This window comes from Eptesicus fuscus, chromosome 16, assembly GCF_027574615.1.
Source record: "Eptesicus fuscus isolate TK198812 chromosome 16, DD_ASM_mEF_20220401, whole genome shotgun sequence".
NCBI lineage: Eukaryota > Metazoa > Chordata > Mammalia > Chiroptera > Vespertilionidae > Eptesicus > Eptesicus fuscus.
The window spans coordinates 15178947-15199654 of NC_072488.1; the positions used below are offsets into that span (position 1 = coordinate 15178947).

Consider the following 20708-nt stretch of genomic DNA (forward strand, 5'->3'; position numbering starts at 1 on the left):
TGCATTAGAATCATCTATTATAGTTGTTGAAAACTGTAGATACCCAGAGTCCACCCTCCATGAGGTACAGGAACAATGCTGAAAAAAATTGGGGTTTTTTAATATTATATTAGATTCTGATGTATTTTCATGCTGTTGTAAAACTCTGCAGCATTCTAAGATACAAAAGTCATAAAAGTAATTGAACCACGTAAATTACTTAGCATATAGAACAAAAACTACTTTACAATAATGACATTTAACAGTTTATTTTGAAGGTCATTTTAAAAACAAAGTTAAAGACAATCTGAGAAAAAATTGCACATAATACACTCTTTAAATAAGTATGGTGATTAAATCAAAATAAGGGAAATATGTTTTCTTCTGCATCTCCAAGAACAAGTTGTTGTCCTGAAGGTTCTTATACTTCCAAAAAGGGGTGGGGGAAAATCATGGCAATTAAAGCTGCCTCTTAATCATGTAAATCTATAGTAGAAACCAAATTTTTCTGTTCTTCCCAATCAGTTTCGATCTTCAAACTGTGCCTTGTTTTTTAAAAGATATGATGCTAGAAATTCAATGGGGTTTGGTGGTCTGTAAAGGAAAAGAAATCCAAAATTTAGAAATTTGTATTCTAGATGTGTTCATTTAAATAAATTGTTCCATAATAAAAATACGTCTTTTAAATTTTAGCTTTCTTTTTACACTCAAAGGCCATTTGTAGTAAATACAGGATGTCCCCCAAAAAATGTACACATACTTTTTTCTGATAGCTCAATTGATGTTTCTTCCTTTTCTGGTTTAACCCACTGGAATTAATAATTACATTTTTGGGGGACATCCTGTATAGTAAATGAGACAGGTAAGCAGGTTAGCCAACAATGTAGTTTAAAGAAATTGAAATTTTTGTATGGCTGAAATCTGCTTATGAACTCAATTCTAAAACACAGGTTTGGAAAATGTACTGACAATGGGATGATAATTATCCCAGGGGAATAATGACTTGAGGAACCACAAGGGAGACTTGTGGAGTGCCAGCAGTGTTCCATTTCTTGATCTGAATGCAGGTTACATAACTATGCTTAATGTCAGAAAACTCAGCAAGCAGTACACCTATGATATTCTTAATTTTCTGTATGAATATTATTCTTTAATGAGAATACAAAAACTACATAGGAAAATGGCTGTAGCATCACCAAGACAGGTAGATGAACTCTCTAAGTGATTAATCAAAGGAAGTAGTATTCATTTGAACACGTTTTGTTTTGTTTTCTTTTTAAAAAGTCATTTCTATTTTTCTTAAAATAATTTATATCAATAATAGTTCTAATACTGCCACCATACAACACACCTGAAAAGTTAAACGTATTTTAAAGTTTAGGGGTATTACTTCATATTTATCACTTTTATATAATAATTCTTGCTGAGAAAACAAGTCCAAAGATGAAAATGGGGGTAACACCTATTTAAACCCTACTAGGAAAAGGCATACTAAGAATATTTAATAATGATCTCAAAATATTCCCTTAGCACTTTACACTATCTTTTAACTAGCTAGACATAGACAACATTTTTCAAGATTAATTTGATAAATCAATTTGGCAGACTTCTTAAAAATTGTATTTACTAATAGCAAATAACTTAGGACTGCTTCAAATTTTTTCTTCTAGCTTGTAAATATTTAGTATTTCTAATTATTTTTTTAGAGAAAGAAAAAAATAAAAGATGTTCATACTTCAACTGTCAGTAGACAGCCAAAAATAAATCCTATTTGCCCTAGCCAGTTTGGCTCAGTGGACAGAGCATCAGCCTGTGGACTGAAGGGTCCCAGGCTCGAATCTGGTCAAGGGCACATGCCTGGATTTCGGGCTCGATCCCTAGTGGGGGGCATGCAGGAGGCAGCCGATCAATGACTCTCTCTCACCACTAATGTCTCTATCTCTCTCTCCCTCTCCCTTCTTCTCTGAAATCAATAAAAATATATTTTTAAAAGATGTTTTAAAAAAATAAAAAATAAATCATATTTTATAAATGTAACAATCTAAAGCAAATATTTAATGTTTACCATAAAATTTATATAAACATGCCTGGCTGGAGTGGCTCAGTGGTTGAGCATCAATCCATGAACCAGGAGGTCACAGTTCAATTCCCAGTCAGGCAGGGTACATGCCCAGATTGCAGGGGTGTGCATGAGGCAGCTGATCAGTAAGTCTCTCGCATCTTTTTTATTTTTTTTCAATATATTGTTATTGATTTCAGAGAGGAAGGGAGGGGGAGAGAAAGAGATAGAAACATCAATGATGAGCTCTCTTGATAAGAAAACATCAAGTTCCTTATCAAATTATATGTTTGCTAATATTCATTTTGGTGGTTGTTGTTAATAGTCACCCAAGGATATTTTTTCCATTGATTTTTAGAGTGTTTGGAAGGGGAGGGGAAGACAGAGAGAGAAACATCAATGTGAGACCAGCTAGGGCTAGTATTCATTATTATTCTTTGAATAGAACATAATCTGCACCAAATAAATGATGACTAATGTAACTTACAAAAAGTATTTTTTATGGGATTTGCTTACACAAAAATAATTTAGGTAGAATTTCTGGGGTAAAACCTATACAAAAAAGAGAAAAATTATAATCTTGTTAATAAAGAAATTGAAACAATTTGGCAAGCCCTGGCCAGGTAGCTCAGCTGGTTAGACTGAAGGGGTCCTCAAACTTTTTAAACAGGGGGCCAGTTCACTGTCCCTCAGACCGTTGGAGGGCCGGACTATAGTTTAAAAAAAACTATGAACAAATTCCTATGCACACTGCACATATCTTATTTTGAAATAAAAAAACAAAACGGCAAAAACACCCGCATGTGGCCCGCGGGCCGTAGTTTGAGGACACCTGGGTTAGAGTATCGTCCTGATACACCAAGGTTGCTGGTTTGATCCCCAGTCAGGGTACATACAAGAATCAACCAATGAATACATAAGTGGAACAACAAATCAATGTTTTTCTTTCTTTCTTTCTCTCTCTCTCTCTCTCTCTCTTCTCTCTCTCTCTCTCTCTCTCTCTCACTTCCTCTCCCTCTCTAAAATCAGTTTTTAAGAATTGGCAAAAATGTTTATAATACTCATACTGTTGAGGTTATGGTAAGAGTGAAAGAATTTTAAGAATAAACTTCTGGCCCTAACCGATTTGGCTCAGTGGATAGAGCATCGTCTTGTGGAATGAAAGGTCTCAGGTTCAATTCCGGTCAAGGGCATGTACCTTGGTTGCAGGCACATCCCACGTAGGAGGTGTGCAGGAGGCAGCTGATCTGTGTTTCTCTCTCATCAATGTTTCTAACTCTCTCTCCCTCTCCCTTCCTTTCTGTAAAAAATCAATAAAATATATTAAAAAAAAAAAAAAAAAAAAAGAATAAACTTTTGGTCCTAGCCAGTTTTGCTAAGTGGGTAGAGCATCAGCCCACAGACTAAAGCTGTGGTCGGCAAACTGCAGCTCGCGAGCCACATGCGGCTCACCAGCAGCGGTTTGCCACTCTGTTGACTAATGAGTTTGCCGACCACTGGACTAAAGAATCCCAGGTTCAATTCCAGTCAAGGGCACATAACTCAGTTGCAGGCTCAATCCTTGGCCCTGGTTGGGGCACATGTAGGAGGCAACCAATCGATGTGTCTATCTCACATCAATGTTTCTCTCTCTCTGTCTCTCCCCTCCCTTCCACTCTCTCTAAAAACTAAAATAAAATAAAAAAATAGAAAAATATCCTCAGGTAAGGATTAACAACAAAAAAAAGAATAAATTTTTGGACATAAATTTGATACTAAGTATCAAACACCATAAAAAAATTATATCCTTTGAACTAGCAAACCAACTCTTGGGAATTTAGCATGTGAAAGTAATTACATAAAAACAAAAGAAGCATGAAAACAGCCGAAACCGGTTTGGCTCAGTGGATAGAGCGTCGGCCTGCGGACTGAAGGGTCCCAGGTTCGATTCCGGTCAAGGGCATGTACCTTGGTTGCGGGCACATCCCCAGTAGGGAGTGTGCAAGAGGCAGCTGATCGATGTTTCTCTATCATCGATGTTTCTAGCTCTCTATTCCTCTCTCTTCCTCTCTGTAAAAAATCAATAAAATATATTTTAAAAAAAAAAAAAAAGAAGCATGAAAACAGATAAACTGCCCGGTGATCTATAATAACAAAGGAAATTGAACTTAAATTTTCAACAATGAGAAAATTAATCGTACTATTTAACTGCCCTAAGTTAATTGTACTATTATAATTTAAATTATAATCATGAAGTCTATGAAGAGATATGGAAAAAACTTTGTTATAATATTAAGTAAAAAGGAGATATAAAATGCATGTATACCATGATTACCAGTTTTTGTAAATATGCATATGATCAAAGACTTGTAGAAAAAACTTGAAGTGTCTGAACTGAGATTACGGCTGACTTTTAAAATGTTTTTAATATGCCTAAGTTCTTTTTATAGGAAAAAAATTATACATAACTAGTGATATTTCAATTAGAAAAGTCATTCCCTGGTAACTCCTTCTGCAGACACTATTATCTTACCTTTCCTTTGCAAGCACAGCAAGTCCCTGTAATAAGATAGGCACAACTGTCTGATCCAGGTAGGCACGAGTTGGCAAAGACTGTAGATCCACTTTCTGTTTTGATGACTTTTCTGCATTAATCTTCTCATTTTCTACTATCCTCTAGTGAATCCAAAAAATATGCATAATATTACAAATACTCAGATTATTGTGAGTGCTAAACAAAAAATAATGAAAACATGACGCTAATAGAAAAGGCAAGCCATTGACTAAAAACTGGTATTGAACTGCAAATCTCTTTGCCAAAATAAAATCAGACCCATCTCTAAATTTCATTCAAGTGTCTTCTGAGAGCACCATAATATCTCTTTCTTTTAATGTCAGATCTCCAGATCCTACCTCTTTGTCACTTTCCTCTGCCTTTTTAGAAGTAAATACAAGTCCTCCTTTTTTCATGAGACTACCTTCGTACAGTGTGCTTCAAAAAATCTGGACATGAAACTAAGTAGCACTGAATCACAGTAAGAAAGCTAGTCCTATTTCAATTCTTTCATCACAGATAATATCAAGGACAAAGTTTCAGTTTGGTGCTAATATGTCTTTAACACTTCTGTAACACTTGCTTAACTCTGTTCACACAGAGTAGGCTTCAGGCTCAGAGCCTTCCACTGGCAACAAAATGCAGCTAAAATTTATTATCACTATCCAATGAGAATGCTTTTCCATTTATGGTTTTTTTTTTATGTATCTATGATTTTTTTAAAGCGAATAAAGAAAAAAAAGTAAGTAAAAAATAACAATTAAAAAAAAAACAGGGAAAAAGAATAATACGGAAAAGATGATTGTGATATTCAAATGATGTTTAGGAAACAATGATTTAGACTTTCTACTCCTAAGAACCCCCAAATCTGGGGCCTTTCACATAGATTCATCTGACATCCAGAGCATCAAAAACTACTTTACAGCCCTAGCTGGTTTGGCTCAGTGGAATAGAGTGTTGGCCTGCGGACAGAAGGGTCTCGGGTTCCATTCCAGTCAAGGGCAGATGCCTGGGTTGCTGGCTCCATCCCCAATAGAGGGCGTGCAGGAGGCAGCCGATCAATGATTCTCTCTCATCATTGATGTTTCTATCTCTCTCCCTTCCTCTCTGAAATCAATAAAAATATATTTTTAAAAATACTACTCTAGTGAAAAATTTTCCCTTCTTTTGAAAAATTACCGTTTTAGAAATTTAGAAATAAGTGGCTATCTAAAATACAGAATACTGTTAAGAGCACTTCCATTTAAATGAACTTTTGCTCCAAACATAATCAAAGTGAATATAAGTGAATCAACAACAACAAAACACTTTTCTATATTTAATATTTTTAGATTAAATTTTATTTTGTAAAAAGTGAGAAAAAACTTTAATCGCATATCTACATAATATATACCATTGTTTCCAAAGATAGTTCCCACAAATTTGTAAGGCAGCAATTCTAATTTTGCTTATGATTTTTCAATGTAATTTTAGGACTTAATAAGAAATTTTCCTATACCTAGTAAAAGAGCTATTTATTTGTCCATAGATTACTTAGTGCCCGTCAGTAAATTTCAACAGATAATACCTATATACGACAAAAATTAGTCAGTTACATGACATCCCAATGCCTTCAGTAAGAAAAAGCAATGCCTAACCAATTCCTATAAATACTATAATAAACTCCTTAACCAAGTCCTCTCATTTGTTTCATTCAAATATTTACTGAATTTTCACTATGTGCCAAATTGCTATGCTTAGCTTTAGTTAAGATAAAGTCCTGAACCGATCTAAAAAAAAAACACAACTGTATCTCCAAACTACTATAAAACATAATAAACTGTTAACAGTTTAGAATAGTGATAGAAAAAAAAGGAAAAAAATAAGGTGAGCTTATGATTGCCCCAACTTACAGCTTCCTGCCTGGAGAACTTGTAAGATGCAATACAGGAAATCAAAGGGAATCAAAGCAGAACCCACAGTCTCCCTGGGTTGAGAAGAGAGTTGAAAATTCAGGGAGACAAAGCCATCTAGAATTCACATGGGAAGGAGAAAGTGGCACAGGAAAACACCTAAGAGACTGCCATCCAGTCTTCCGGTGAGTACCTATCCGTGCATGGGTGTGAGGAAACTACTGGAGGCCAAGGAAAAAAACGCGTGGTAGGAGCACTCACACAGGCCAGGAGTACTTCATGTTTCTGTGACCTAGACTGGCAAAACCTCATAACAGATGAAGCACTGGGTAGAATATAAAAGAAGAAATGAAGCCTAAACTAAAGACTGGTCTGGTCCTACTTAGGGAAGAGCAAACCTCAAAAAGATCAAATTGTTTCCAAGTAACTATGTCCTAGGACCGTGGTCGGCAAACTGCGGCTCGTGAGCCACATGCGGCTCTTTGGCCCCTTGAGTGTGGCTCTTCCACAAAATACCACGGCCTGGACGAGTCTATTTTGAAGAAGTGACGTTAGAAAAAGTTTAAGTTTAAAAAATTTGGCTCTCAAAAGAAATTTCAATCATTGTACTGTTAATATTTGGCTCTGTTGACTAATGAGTTTGCCGACCACAGTTAGGACAAAGCTCAAGAATGTTTGAATAAAAAGATAACCAGTACCCAATAAGGTAAAATGCATAATGCTCAGCTTCCAATAAAAAATTGCACATGCCCAGGTTGCAGGCTCAATCCCTGGTCAGGGGACATGCAGGAGGCAGCCGATAGATGTTTTTCTTTCTCTCTTTATCTCTCTCTCTGTCTCCCCCTTCCTCTCTCTCTAAAATTAATAAATATATCCTCAGATGAGAATAAAAAGAAATTGTACGGCAGCAAAGAAGCAGGAAAATATTACCAATAAAGAGGAGAAAAATCAACTCATAGAAACCCAGAAATGATACAAATGATAAAATAGGCAATGTCATTAAACAAGTTATTATAAGATATTCCTTCCCTGTGTTCAAGAGTATAGAAGAAAGCACAAGTTAAACAAAATACTTGAAAATAATTTGAATAATAGCTAAAATTGTTTTAAAATTTCATGGAAACTAAATGTACAGATCCAAAAAACTCAGTAAATCCTAAGCACAAGAAACAAAACTTTAAGAAGAAAAAACAAAACAAAAAAAAGAAACAAAAAAAATTTTTAAGTACACCAAGAAACAACATAATCAAATTATTTTAAACCTGTTAATAAAATTTTAAAAGCCCCAAGAAAAAAGGCATTAAGTATGAAGGAGCAAAGATAGGAATGATAGCAGACTTCTTGTCAGAAACAATATCAGCCAAAAGACAGTGGAATAAATCTACTCCCAGCAAAGATATCTCAAAAAATGAAGGCAAAGTAAATGAAATTTTCACACATTCAGAAACTTAAAGCATTCCTTACCAGCAGACCTGAACTACAAGAAATGTTAAAGGAAACACTTCAGGTGGAAGAAAAATAACAGACAGAAGTCTGGATCTACACAAAAGAATGAAGAGCTGCCCGAATGGTATGGTTCAGAGGTTGAGCTTCAATCTCTGAACCAGGAGGTCACAGTTCCATCCCGGTTGGATTGGGGGCTCAATCCCCAGTGGGGGGTTCTTGGGGGGAGGAATCCATGGTTCTCTCATCACTGATGTTTCTATGTCTCTCTCCCTCTCCTGTTCTCTCTGAAATCAATACAAATATATATTTTTTTTAAAGAATGAAGAGCCCAGAAATGGTAAATGTGCAGGTAAACGTGAAATACTCCTTTTTCTTACTGCTTAAATCTCTCTAAAGATCATTGAATTTTTAAAGAAAAATAAAAATAATGAAGTGTAGAATTTATAACATATGTAGAAGTAAAATATATGATAGCAATAGTACAAAGGCGAGGAAAGAGTAAATGAAAGACTGCTGTTGTAAAATTCTTAAACTATAAATGAAAATATGTACTACCACTTGAAGGTAAATTGTGCTAAGTTAAACTTGCATACTATAAACCCTAAAGCCAACACCTAAAAATAATTATAACAAACCAATAAAAAGAAAACCATAAGAGAAAAAGCAGCAGCAGCAGCTGTAGAATTGTGGTTTCCAGACTTTCATATATTGCAAACAATTAGAAATAAACTAATACAATAAATGAAGAAACTAACATAGGGTTAATTCTATTTTGCCAAGTAAAAAAATTACTAACAAACATAATTATTTTACTATCATCATTAATTCAAAAAAAGAACAAGCAGTTTAAAATTATAGAAGCAGGAAGACCAATCACCAAATAATGTATCATCATTGAACACCCACTCCACTTTTTTTTCCTCTCACTTTACCATGGAAATTGGACTGAGGATTTGGGGAAAAGCATGTTGTTATCACTGCTCTACAGCAGCATGGCTCCAGCATCATATACAAGCACCATCAAGAAAAGACCACTGGCCCTAACCAGTTTAGGCCTGCGGACTGAAGGGTCCCAGGTTGATTCCAGTCAAGGGCTTGTACCTTGGTTGCAGGCACATCCCCAGTAGGGGGTGTGCAGGAGGCAGCTGATCAATGTTTCTCTCTCATCCGATGTTTCTAACTCTATCCCTCTCCCTTCCTCTCTGTAAAAAAAAAAAAAAAAAAGACCACTGATGCCGAAACCGGTTTGGTTCAGTGGATAGAGCATCGGCCTGCGGACTGAAAGGTCCCAGGTTCGATTCCGGTCAAGGGCATGTACATTAGTTGCGGGCACATCCCCAGTAGGGGGTGTGCAGGAGGCAGCTGGTCGATGTTTCTCTCTCATCGATGTTTCTAGCTCTCTATCCCTCTCCCTTCCTCTCTGTAAAAAAATCAATAAAATATATTAAAAAAAAAAAAAAAAAGACCACTGATGCCTTAAAAAGGTCTCTTAAATAACTAGAAAACAAAGTGGTATGAGGTATCTTCACCTGATTCAGCAGAAGTTCAACTAAAAACGCATTAGAAAGAAAAGATTCTCTATCAGTATTGATATCAAAGCAATAAAATTGCCTAGCAATTTTATAGGCACAGAGTAGTCATTCCACATGCCAGCAAACTCTAGATCAGCAACACAATTGTACTTTTAAAATGTCAACCTGCCTAGATTTAACACACAGCTCTCCTCGCCTTTGTACTCTTTCCTCGCCTTTGTACTATTGCTATCATATATTTTACTTCTACATATGTTATAAATTCTACACTTCATTATTTTTATTTTTCTTTAAAAATTCAAACCTTTAACTAAAGTTACTCAACTTCTGGGTCTTATAGGGCTGAAGATATATGCCAATTATTTAGGGTGTGCCTGACACATAGTAAAAGGGCTAAAGAAATATTAGCAGCTGTTACAATTATTATTCTCCTCAGAAATGCTTCTGCCCTCATTTATCTAAACTTAATCACCAGTAATGTCTTTCCTTTCGTAGTAAAACGTACACATCTCCTACAGGAAGCCTCTGTTTTCCTAACCAACTCCACCCAGCTCCTAGTAATTCATTTGTTCCAGCACTTACTTATTCATTTACAAAGTAACTTCCTCTCGCCGAGACCGGTTTGGCTCAGTGGATAGAGCCCCGGTTTGGCTCAGTGGATAGAGCCTCGGCCTGTGGACTCAAGGGTCCCAGTTTCGATTCCAGTCAAGGGCATGTACCTTGGTTGCAGGCACATCCCCAGTGGGGGGTGTGCAGGAGGCAGCTGATTGATGTTTCTGACTCTCTGTCCCTCTCTCTTCCTCTCTGTGGAAATTCAATAAAATATATATTTAAAAAAAAAGTAACTTCTTCTCTTAGACAATAACCTCTTAGGACTTATATAGAAAACTCTATAAAAGTTACCTTCTTTTCCATGTTTTTTTTTTTTTTCACATGTACTCTCTGAATTCAGACTTAACCACGTAAGGCAAAAACAGTATCTACTGTGTATATTATAGTTTCCAATGGCACCTGCCTACTGAACTCTGCAAAGAAATCAACATGTATTAAATGCTGACTACACCAACACAATCCTGCTACAAAGACAATGGGTTTTCTTAATTTTAATGTACCGTTTTTCCAAAGCAATATCCCAATAGATAGCGAAATGATTCTAAGTCTCCACTAGCAATGTATGCATGTTTCTTTATATCACTTTCACAAGTTCAACCTCTTGACTAAAAATTAATGTGTACGTCTGTATACCACGAAGTGTTAGTACCGCTAATAAAAGAAGCTACCCATAACGTGATAGTATTTGCTTCATGATGATAAAGTTTCCCTTGTGCAAAGCAACCTAGTAAAAACAGATCCCGAGGCTTTTTTTTTTCCCAGCTCTTAAAGAGACGTACAGAAACGGCATAGGAACTGGGCGAGTTACCTCGACGTTATCTGTGAGACCGTACTCGGAGTGAGGATTCTCTGCAACCTAGAAAACAAAACACAGGTCAGAGACCTCAGCCACCCTCTCTCGCTGCACACCGCCACCATGAACCCAGGGCCTCCGGGTACCTGCGTCTGTCCCTCCAGCATCTGCTCTGGCTCCATGGCGGACCCTGCGAGTCACAGTCCCCGGATACCAGTCCTGAAAAACAAGAGCAAGCAGGAGTTACCCAGGAGATCTCAACGCGGAGACGCCAGGATGGAGTCCAGGCAAGCCCCCGACCCCGCCCCTCACCCCCACCTGGGCGCGGGATCACCCCGAGCGGTAGCGGAGCAGGGTGAGGCAGTCCACGACCGGGCGCCCGCGTCAGGTCCGGAAGCTCCATGATCCCCAGATCCTACAACGAGTGGTGAAAGGGGGAAAGGGAGCTGATTACCCGCGCCCGAGCCGTCCGTTCCTAAGAGCTGCAGCGCGCCGCCAACTCCCCGCACAAACCGTTTCGGCCGTAAGTGACGGTTGTCGCACGACTAACGCGCTTGCGCAGAACTCCCCAGCGGGCCTGGGGCCAGGAAGCTGCCTCGCCGCTCCCGAGTCTACCTTGCTCTCCGTGGGTCGCAGGGCGTCCTAGGCAAGGTCTGGCCTCCAGGGCGCAACCTGCCCGGCCGTGGCGAGCACCACCCCACCTGCACACTCACCAACCAGCCCCGCGGGCCGGGGTTCGGCCCGGCCAGCCCTCGGTGCTGCCTGAAAGCTTCTGCCAGAGCTTTTCCTCGCGGAACCGAAACCAGTGGCTGGGTAGTTCCTAGGAAATCTCAGACCCAAGCTCAACAGTCTGCGAAAGGATGTCTGCGTTTTTTACTCTAAAGCCAAACGAAGCAGCAGTGTAGGAAGCTTTTATTCGAGTCCTTAAGTCTATGAATATGCCGTGTTAATGCTACCTTACGTTTGTATCAAGATTAGCAATATGCATCTTTAAATATGTACTGTCTAGAGAGCAATATATCAAAAGAATGACAACATTTAACTCTTATTTTGACTTGTATCAAACTGTTCTGGACTCTTCTCATCTGCTTCTATTATGGTATTTACCTCATTCTGCCTTATATTTTCTTTAAACACAATTAGACTGTGAGCTCTTCAGAGGCAAAGATCTTATTCATCTTGGTATCCGTTTGTTTGTTATATTTGACAAATACACTTTCAAAAGGAGTGAATATAAACGGAAAGCAAGCAATGGTACCAAAGTTCTACTCTCTAAGACTTCCAGTCTTTCTTGGAGTCTTAAGATAGTAATTAGAAATTCTAGAACTAGAATTCTAGAATCTAGAATCAAAGAAAATCTACTGTGCTTGACCTCCTTTTTACATACTTGGTGCAAATTCCATTTATAAAACATTAACCTATTAGACAGGCAATACCTATTTAGAAAAAATACAATATGTGGAGTAGAGAAACACTGATTTGGGAATAAATATTAAAACCTGGTTCCTTCACTTGTTTGCCATGTGAAATTAAGCAAATAGCTTAGCTCTTCTGAACTCATACTTGAATATTAAACAGTTCCCTACACTGATATAAACTTTCCCTAAATGATGAGTGACTGACTGTGCCTAAACTGTTTCTGCAAACAATATGATTTATGTCAAGCACCTGAATATTCCTTCTAGGAGTCTGGAATTAAGGTATGTCTTAGGCAAAGGTTGCCTACATGATCAACCGCAACAAAAACCCAAGCACTGAGTTTCTGATGAGTGGCCCTGGTTGACAACATTTCACATGTGTTGTCAGAACTTATTGCTAGAGGAATTAAGTGTGGCCTGTGTGAGTCCAAGGAGAGAAGACTCAGAAGCTGGAGTTTTATTTCCTCCAGATTTTGCCCCGTGTGCTTTTTCCCTTGGCTGATTTTGCTTTATATCTTTTTGCTGTAATAAATCAAGCTGTGAGTATGACTATATTCTGAATCCTGTAAGTCCTCCTAGCAAATCAAACCTGGAGGATGATCTGGGGAATCTTAAACTCTCAGGGAGTTTAAGATATATAAAAATTACAGTGCCTACCCTCATAAATTTGTGTTTTTGTTCAGCAAAGATCAGACATATAAGTGATACATATAAATGACAGTAGTAGATAATGATTGATTTAAGGTTAAGATGGTGTGGCTCCTAAGAACCAGGAGGTCGCAGTTAAATTCCTGGTCAGGGCATGTGCCCTGGTTGTGGGCTTGATCCCAAGTGTGGGATGTGTCGTGCAGAAGGTACCCAGTCAATGATGCTCTCTCATCATTGATGTTTCTATCTCTCCCTCTCCCTTCCTCTCAGAAGTCAATAAAAATATATTTAAAAATTAAAAATAAATAATTTTTAAAAGGTTCAGAGGAATGCTGAAGCATAAATTCTGGAGGAGTTCACATGAGATTGAGAAAAATGTAAATAGGTATCTTTGGAGTGGTGTTGAACAAAGAATAAAAATTTAAGCAAAGCTAAGAGGGTCGGGGTGGACATAACATAGACTGACACGTTAATGAAGACAAATGGAGAAACTCAGGCTTCCTTACCAGAATATAGGAATTAAGCTTATCCAACAAGATGTGGAGGAGAGCTCTAAACCTGTTTGGCTCAGTGGATAGAGCATTGGCCTGTGGTCTGAAGGATTCTGGGTTTGATTCCGGTCAAGTGCATGTATCTTGGTTGCGGACACATCCCCAGTAGGGAGTGTGCAGGAGGCAGGTGATGGATGTTTCTCATCGATGTTTCTAACTCTCTATCCCTATCCCTTCCTCTCTGTAGAAAAAAATCAATAAAATATATATTTTTTTAAAAAGATGTGGAGGAGGGTCTCGAGGATAAAGAAAATTTTCTGAAATTGCTGCAGCTGATAGAAACCATGCTCGAAAACAGACAACTCCTTTTATGTTTCCAATATTCATCGTGCTAACAATTCCCATTACTCTGCTTTTCGTGTGCACTAGAGTAATCATGCCCACCATAAATATAGAATTGTAAAATTATATTCATATTTCCACGTACTTGGTTTAGAGTGTACACCCTCTGATAATCTAGATTGCCATTTTAGGATATTCATTTATAGTTCTGTATCAACTGACTCTGCTTATGCTTCCACAAAATCATAACTTTAAAAGTCAAGTTGAGCAGGTTAAGTAACAATTTCTACTCCTACACCTACTACTATTTCAAAACTATGAGCTCATTCATACTTTCACCAGTAACAAATCCTCTGTAATTAGAGAATTTCAAACTAGTGTCTGTTTTGTTAGTTTGTTTTTAAATTTTGAGGCAATATCAATTAAGCAATAGATTCACATAAAAATCAGAATTCTGGTTTCTCTTGAAATTCTGGTTTTAAAAATCTGGCAACACACTTTAAGAAGGGAGCGCCACTAGGCTGCACACCTGAAACTAATGCAAATAATGTTGACTGTAAACTAATTGAAAAATTTTAAAAAAAATTTTTTTAATCTGGCAATAGGAGACCATCATTCCTAAAAGGCAAAAATCAGATGGAGCTGAGTAACAGCTGTCCCATCTAATACAGAGATGCTACTCTTTCAGCTTCATCATTCCCATCATATATGGAGTTTTGAATTTCACACCCATACATGGAACTCATATGCTATGTGTGACCACTCTTGCTGGTTCCTATTTGAGTTTTTTGGCCACTGCAATAGACTATAAACTTGATCTTATTCTCTATTATAATCCTGGCACCTTACTCATTGCCAGACATGTTGTCTATGCATAATACCTATTTGTTGAACAAGTGAATCAATAATATGCACCACAATGTGGACTCAATACAGGGAAATAATTGTCCACAGTTGTGTTTTTGCTTATTAACACAGATACAGGATAATAGTCGCCTAATCGTTACTATACTCCTCCTATCCCTTGCCTTCAACTCTGTCTTTTAATTGGTTTTTCTTTCAAGTTTTCTGTCTTTTTTTCAGGATCAGTCACCTCCTCTGTTTGGTTCTAGGTTTGCCATTTTATTTTACTCTTCTTTTAATTTAAAAGAGGTATTTTATATATACTTCAAATAATCCAGAATCTTTCAAGCTGAAGGTTTAAAGGGTGCCTTAGGAGAGAAGTAGAGCTAAAATATCCAAAAAACTATTCGGTCCTAGTCACTTTGTAATTAGATTAATGGATTAAAGTGATAAAGTGACTGAATGTCCTGAATTAGTTAGCACAGTGCTCTGCTCCTCCTTTTTGTCCTGGTGAAACTGGCCCAGATTCCGCTCAAGATTAAGTGTTCTCCAAGTTCTCACCATCTGAAAACAGGGAGGCTGTCAAACTGTAGGTTAAATGGCTGAGAAGGTTAGTATCTTCTGTCCAGGCAGATTGTAAGGCCAGGGTAAAATCCAGGCACTGTTTCCCTTGAGACAAACTTAGGAAGATGTTAATTAAGAAAATGGGTTTGACTGGGATGCAATTCCAAGAGGCAGAAAATGTGGACTGAAATTACTCAAAATTGAGATCCCAGTAGAGTCTGAATTCTGGAATGGCTTTGTAATTGTAAGAGACAAAACCAAAATTTATTGAGCCCTCTTCTGTTATGGGTATTATGCTGGAGGTTTTAGATGTATTCTTTCATTTTGTAATCTAATTTTTATTCCACCCGTTTCACAAAGGAGTTAACTAGTTAAAGAACCTGTTCCATATCATGCAACTAATAAGTGACAGGGCCAGAATACCAAGCCAGGTCTTTCTGACTCTATTTATTTGTTATTTATCTATTTAATTTAAATATATTTTTATTGATTTCAGAGAGATAGAAATATCAGTGATGAGAGAGAATCACTGATTGGCTGCCTCCTACACACCCCTACTGGGGATAGAGCCCGCAACCGGGGCATGTGCCCTTGACCAGAATCGAACCTGGGACCCTTCAGATCCAGAGGCCAATGCTCTATCCACTGAGCCAAACCAGCTAAGGCCTCTTTTAAAAAAAAAAAATGTTTTTATTTAATGAACAACATAAACTGATGAACAAAAACAGACCCAGAGACAGAGAAGTATCAATCAGACCTTCAAACCTCAGAGGGAAGGCAGGGGAGGGTGGGGGTAAGAGGAAGAGATCAACCAAAGGACTTGTATGCATACATATAAGCCTAACCAATGGACACAGACACCAGGGAGGTGAGGGCATGAGTGGGGGGGGGGGGGACAATGGGGGAAGGACACATATGTAATACCTTAATAAAGAAAAAAAATAAATGTTTTTATTGATATAAGAAAGAGGAAGGGAGAGGGAGAGAGAAACATCAATGATGACAGAGAATCACTGATTGGTTGCCTCCTGCACGCCCCCAACTGGGGATCAAGCCCATAACCCAGGCATATTCCCTGACTGGGAATTGAACCATGACCTCCTGGTTCATGGCTCAATGCTCAACCATTGTGCCACACCGGCTGGGCAGTCTTTCTGACTCTAATCCATACTTTTACCATACAAAAAAAAAAAAAAAAAATGGCCAAGGTACAGAAAAGCAGTCAATATTAAGCACAACCAGCAGAGTTAGCAAATGGGAAACCAGAGGCTGGAAACTCAACACCTGTATGACCAGGAATGAAAAATAACTCATCCTTCAGGGGCTAAAAACATATTTGTCATAATTAATAAGATATAAACAGACTACATAAAATTGTTTTTCTCTGAAAGCCTAGATTTTTCTCTTAAGACCCAGAAGTAGTGTGTGTCATTAACTAATACGTTATGTTGAGCAGTAACAGACTTTTAGAGCCTCAAATTCCTTCCCAATAAATTAAATAAAAAGGGAAAAAATAAGATTTGTCTGCTGGAGATGGTAAGGGAAGGATTAATCAAGAAGATTAATACCAGTTTGAGTTGATACGACTTGCCAGAGAAGAGTGGGTCTCTTTTCCTCTCTGGCTGCTTAAGGATCAACTTTTTTTTTTTTTTTTTTTTTTTTTTTAAATTTCTTTATTGATTAAGGTGTCACATATTTGTCCTCATCCCCCCATTCCCATCCCCCCCCTCCCCACGCATGCCCCAACTCCCTGTTGAACTTAACCGTTGGATAGGCTCATATGCATGCATACAAGTCCTTTGGTTGAACTCTCCCCCTCCCCCCACCCTCCTCTATCCTCCCTCTGAGGCCCGATAGTCCGATCGATGCCTCCTTGCTTCTGGTTCTGTTCTTGTTCCTCAGTCTATGTTGTTCATCATTTCCCCTAGATGAGCGAGATCATATGTCACTAGATATATACTTATAAGAACTGAATGTGAGACAAGCAATAATAGTTATGCTGACAGACAAATGAATCAGTCTGTAGTGAGTTTCTTTCTGGACCAACAGTTCTTTTGAGACCCAATTTCAATGTCCACCAGTTCCTTATGTGTACATGTCAGCACTGACCCCTCAGCTCTGGATGGTGGACAAATGGTGGTAACGGAGGTCCGACTCCCTCTGGTTTGGTCTCAGCCGGACCCAGGGGCACGGCTTCACCCGGACTAAGGGGCACGTGGCCTCACCCGGATCTAGGGACACATGGTCTCACCCGGACCCAGGGACGCTTGGCCTCTCCCAGACCCAGGGGCACGTGGCCTCACCCGGGCCTCGGTGCATGAGGCCTCACCCAGATCCAGGGACACATGGTCTCACCCGGACCCAGGGACGCTTGGCCTCTCCCAGCCCCAGGGGCACGTGGCCTCACCCGGGCCTAGGTGCACGAGGCCTCACCCGGATCCAGGGACACATGGTCTCGCCCGGACCCAGGGGTGCGTGGCCTCTCTCAGACCCGGGGGCACGTGGCCTCACCTGGACCTAGGTGCACGAGGCCTCACCCGGATCCAGGGACACATGGTCTCACCCGGACCCAGGCGCGCTTGGCCTCCCCCAGACCCAGGGGCACGTGGCCTCACCCGGGCCTAGGTGCACGAGGCCTCACCCGGATCCAGGGACACATGGTCTCACCCGGACCCAGGGACGCTTGTCCTCTCCCAGACCCAGGGGCACGTGGCCTCACCCGGGCCTAGGTGCACGAGGCCTCACCCGGATCCAGGGACACATGGTCTCACCCGGACCCAGGCGCGCTTGGCCTCCTCCAGACCCAGGGGCACGTTACCTCACCCGGGCCTAGGTGCATGAGGCCTCACCCAGATCCAGGGACACATGGTCTCACCCGGACCCAGGGACGCTTGGCCTCTCCCAGACCCAGGGGCACGTGGCCTCACCCGGGCCTAGGTGCACGAGGCCTCACCCGGATCCAGGGACACATGGTCTCACCCGGACCCAGGGACGCTTGGCCTCTCCCAGCCCCAGGGGCACGTGGCCTCACCCGGGCCTAGGTACACGAGGCCTCACCCAGATCCAGGGACACATGGTCTCACCCGGACCCAGGGACGCTTGGCCTCTCCCAGACCCAGGGGCACGTGGCCTCACCCGGGCCTAGGTGTACGAGGCCTCACCCGGATCCAGGGACACATGGTCTCACCCGGACCCAGGGACGCTTGGCCTCTCCCAGACCCAGGGGCACGTGGCCTCACCCGGGCCTAGGTGCACGAGGCCTCACCCGGATCCAGGGACACACGGTCTCACCCGGACCCAGGGACGCCTGGCCTCCCCCAGACCCAGGGGCACGCGGCCCCACCTGGGCCTAGGTGCACGAGGCCCCACCCGGATCCAGGGACACATGGTCTCGCCCGGACCTAGGGGTGCGTGGCCTCTCCCAGACCTAGGGGCACGTGGCCTCACCTGGACCTAGGTGCACGAAGCCACCCGGACCCAGGGGCGCGTTACCTCTCTCAGACCCCTGGTCGCGTGGTCTCACCCGGATCCAGGGGCGCACGGCCTCACCCGGACTCGGGACCCAGCCTTACCCGGATCCAGGGGCCCACGGCCTCACCCGGACCCAGGGTTCAGCTTCACCCGGACCCAGGGGCACATGGCCTCACCCGGACCCAGGGGCACGTTACCTCTCTCAGACCCCTGGTCGTGTGGTCTCACCCGGATCCAGGGGCGCACGGCCTCACCCGGACTCGGGACCCAGCCTTACCCAGATCCAGGGGCCCACGGCCTCACCCGGACCCAGGGTTCAGATTCACCCGGACCCAGGGGCACATGGCCTCACCCGAACCCGGAATCCAGCTTCACCTGGACCCAGGGGCGCGTGGCCTCACCCAAACCCAGGGGCGTGAGGCCTCACCTAGACCCAGAGGCGTGTGACCACATCTGAGCCCAGGGGCTCGCAGCCTCGCCTGGACTCGGGTCTCAGCGGGGTTTCGTCTTCTTGATCCCAATTCCTGTTGGTCAATTCCCTCTCAGCAATTCCTTCGGTCATTTTCTCAGAGCTCCAGGGCGGCTGCCGCAGAACTCGTTGGGCGGCGGGCTCGGCAAGGCTCCGGTGTGCCTGGTGCCCGGCGGTGGGCTGGTCCGGTGTCGCTGCGTCGGCCCTTGGGTCTGCAACGGTGGCCAGTCGCCGAGCGTGCGCACCTGGCCGCTTCGGGACATTGAGATTCTTGAAGGACTCGGAGGTCAGCAAGCACGGAGTCTCCCACCCCATGTCTCCCAGGGGCTCGTCTGTCCGTGCTCGGCAGCGAGTGGAGCCGTCCCCTCAGCCGGAGACCGCCGGGGGAACTGCGCCGAGCACGTTCCAGGCCGCCATTGTGTCGCCTGAGCCATAGTTCTTAAAGTGTGGACTTTGGGTCACCGGCATCAGCATCAAAGGATCAACTTTTAGTATGAATGACACAGTAACTATCCAGAACAGGAAGTCCATGACCAGCAGACTACTTCAGCGGAAACAAATGGTCATTGACGTCCTTCACCCCGGGAAGGCAATAGTACCCAAGACAGAAATTCCAGGAAAAACTAGCCAAAATGTGTAACTACACCAGTTATGATCTTTGTGTTTGTTTTGTTTTTAAGGGTTTTAAAGAAAAGTTTAATGTGTTTTTTTTGTGGTAAAATATATATAACATAAAATATGCCATTTTAAACACTTCTAGTGTACAATTCAGTAGCATAAATTACATTCATAATGCTGTGCAACTATCACCATTATATATCCAAAACTTTTTCAGCATCCTACACACCAGTTATGATCTTTGTGTTTGGATTCAGAACCCACGGTAGTACCCAGCTGGCATGGCTCAGTGGTTGAGTGTTGATCTATGAACCAGGTGGTCACAGCTTGATTCCCATTCAGGCCACAGGCTCGATCCCCAATGTGGGGTGTGCAGGAGGCAGCCAGTCAATGGGACTCTCTCATCATTGATGTTTCTCTCTCTCTCTCCCCTCTCCCTTCCTCTCTGAAATCAATAAAAATGTATTGAGAGATAGAGGAACAGAAATAGAGAAATAGATTGAATAGCTTATTGGCTAGGTTATGTCAAGTGACCAGTTTAGGAACCTGGCATCTCTGGGGCTCTCAGTGAGATGAACTGATGGACTAGCTCTTACTCAGTTCCTACCTTCTATTCTTGTGTGTCTCCATCCAAGATTCCTAGGAGAGTATAATTGATTGACCTAGCATTTCCACCTCTGTGATCTGGGAGGTGGGGTTTTGTGCTTGCAGTTCATTAGAATACAGGCAGCAGAGGTGAGTAGGTGGATCCCCAAAGGAGGGTTCGGGGATAGATTAAAAGGGGGGAGGGGCCGAAACCGGTTTGGCTCAGTGGATAGAGAGTCGGCCTGCGGACTCAAGGGTCCCGGGTTCGATTCTGGTCAAGGGCATGTGCCTTGGTTGCAGGCACATCCCCAGTGGGGGTGTGTGCAGGAGGCAGCTGATCAATGTTTCTCTCTCATCGATGTTTCTAACTCTCTATCCCTCTCCCTTCCTCTCTGTAAAAAATCAATAAAATA

General features: G+C 41.7%; 2 protein-coding genes across 2 annotated transcripts in view; both read right to left on the reverse strand.

Moving 5' to 3' along the window:
* The window catches only part of MEMO1 (mediator of cell motility 1), a 101066-nt gene extending 90157 nt beyond the window's left edge, over positions 1-10909 (reverse strand). The window contains exon 1 of the mRNA XM_028140155.2: positions 10862-10909. The gene's annotated coding sequence lies outside the window, so the exon portion shown is untranslated. The remainder of the gene's footprint in view (positions 1-10861) is intronic.
* DPY30 (dpy-30 histone methyltransferase complex regulatory subunit) lies at positions 233-11064 on the reverse strand. The gene is made up of 4 exons (XM_008162261.3): positions 10993-11064; positions 10862-10909; positions 4551-4693; positions 233-573 (listed from the first exon to the last, which is right to left on the reverse strand). The coding sequence occupies exons 1-4, from the start codon at positions 11026-11028 to the stop codon at positions 501-503; spliced, it is 300 nt and encodes a 99-aa protein (XP_008160483.1). The 5' UTR covers positions 11029-11064; the 3' UTR covers positions 233-500.
* Between the last annotated feature and the right edge of the window lie 9644 nt (positions 11065-20708).

Excerpts from the sequence above, each read along its gene's own strand:
- DPY30 (XM_008162261.3), bottom strand. The coding sequence starts at position 11,028 with ATGGAGCCAGAGCAGATGCTGGAGGGACAGACGCAG. Across the intron at positions 10,910-10,992 it reads TGCTGGAGGGACAGACGCAG|GTTGCAGAGAATCCTCACTC; the intron begins GTACCCGGAGGC and ends TTTGTTTTCTAG. Across the intron at positions 574-4,550 it reads GCTGTGCTTGCAAAGGAAAG|ACCACCAAACCCCATTGAAT; the intron begins GTAAGATAATAG and ends TTTCCTTTACAG.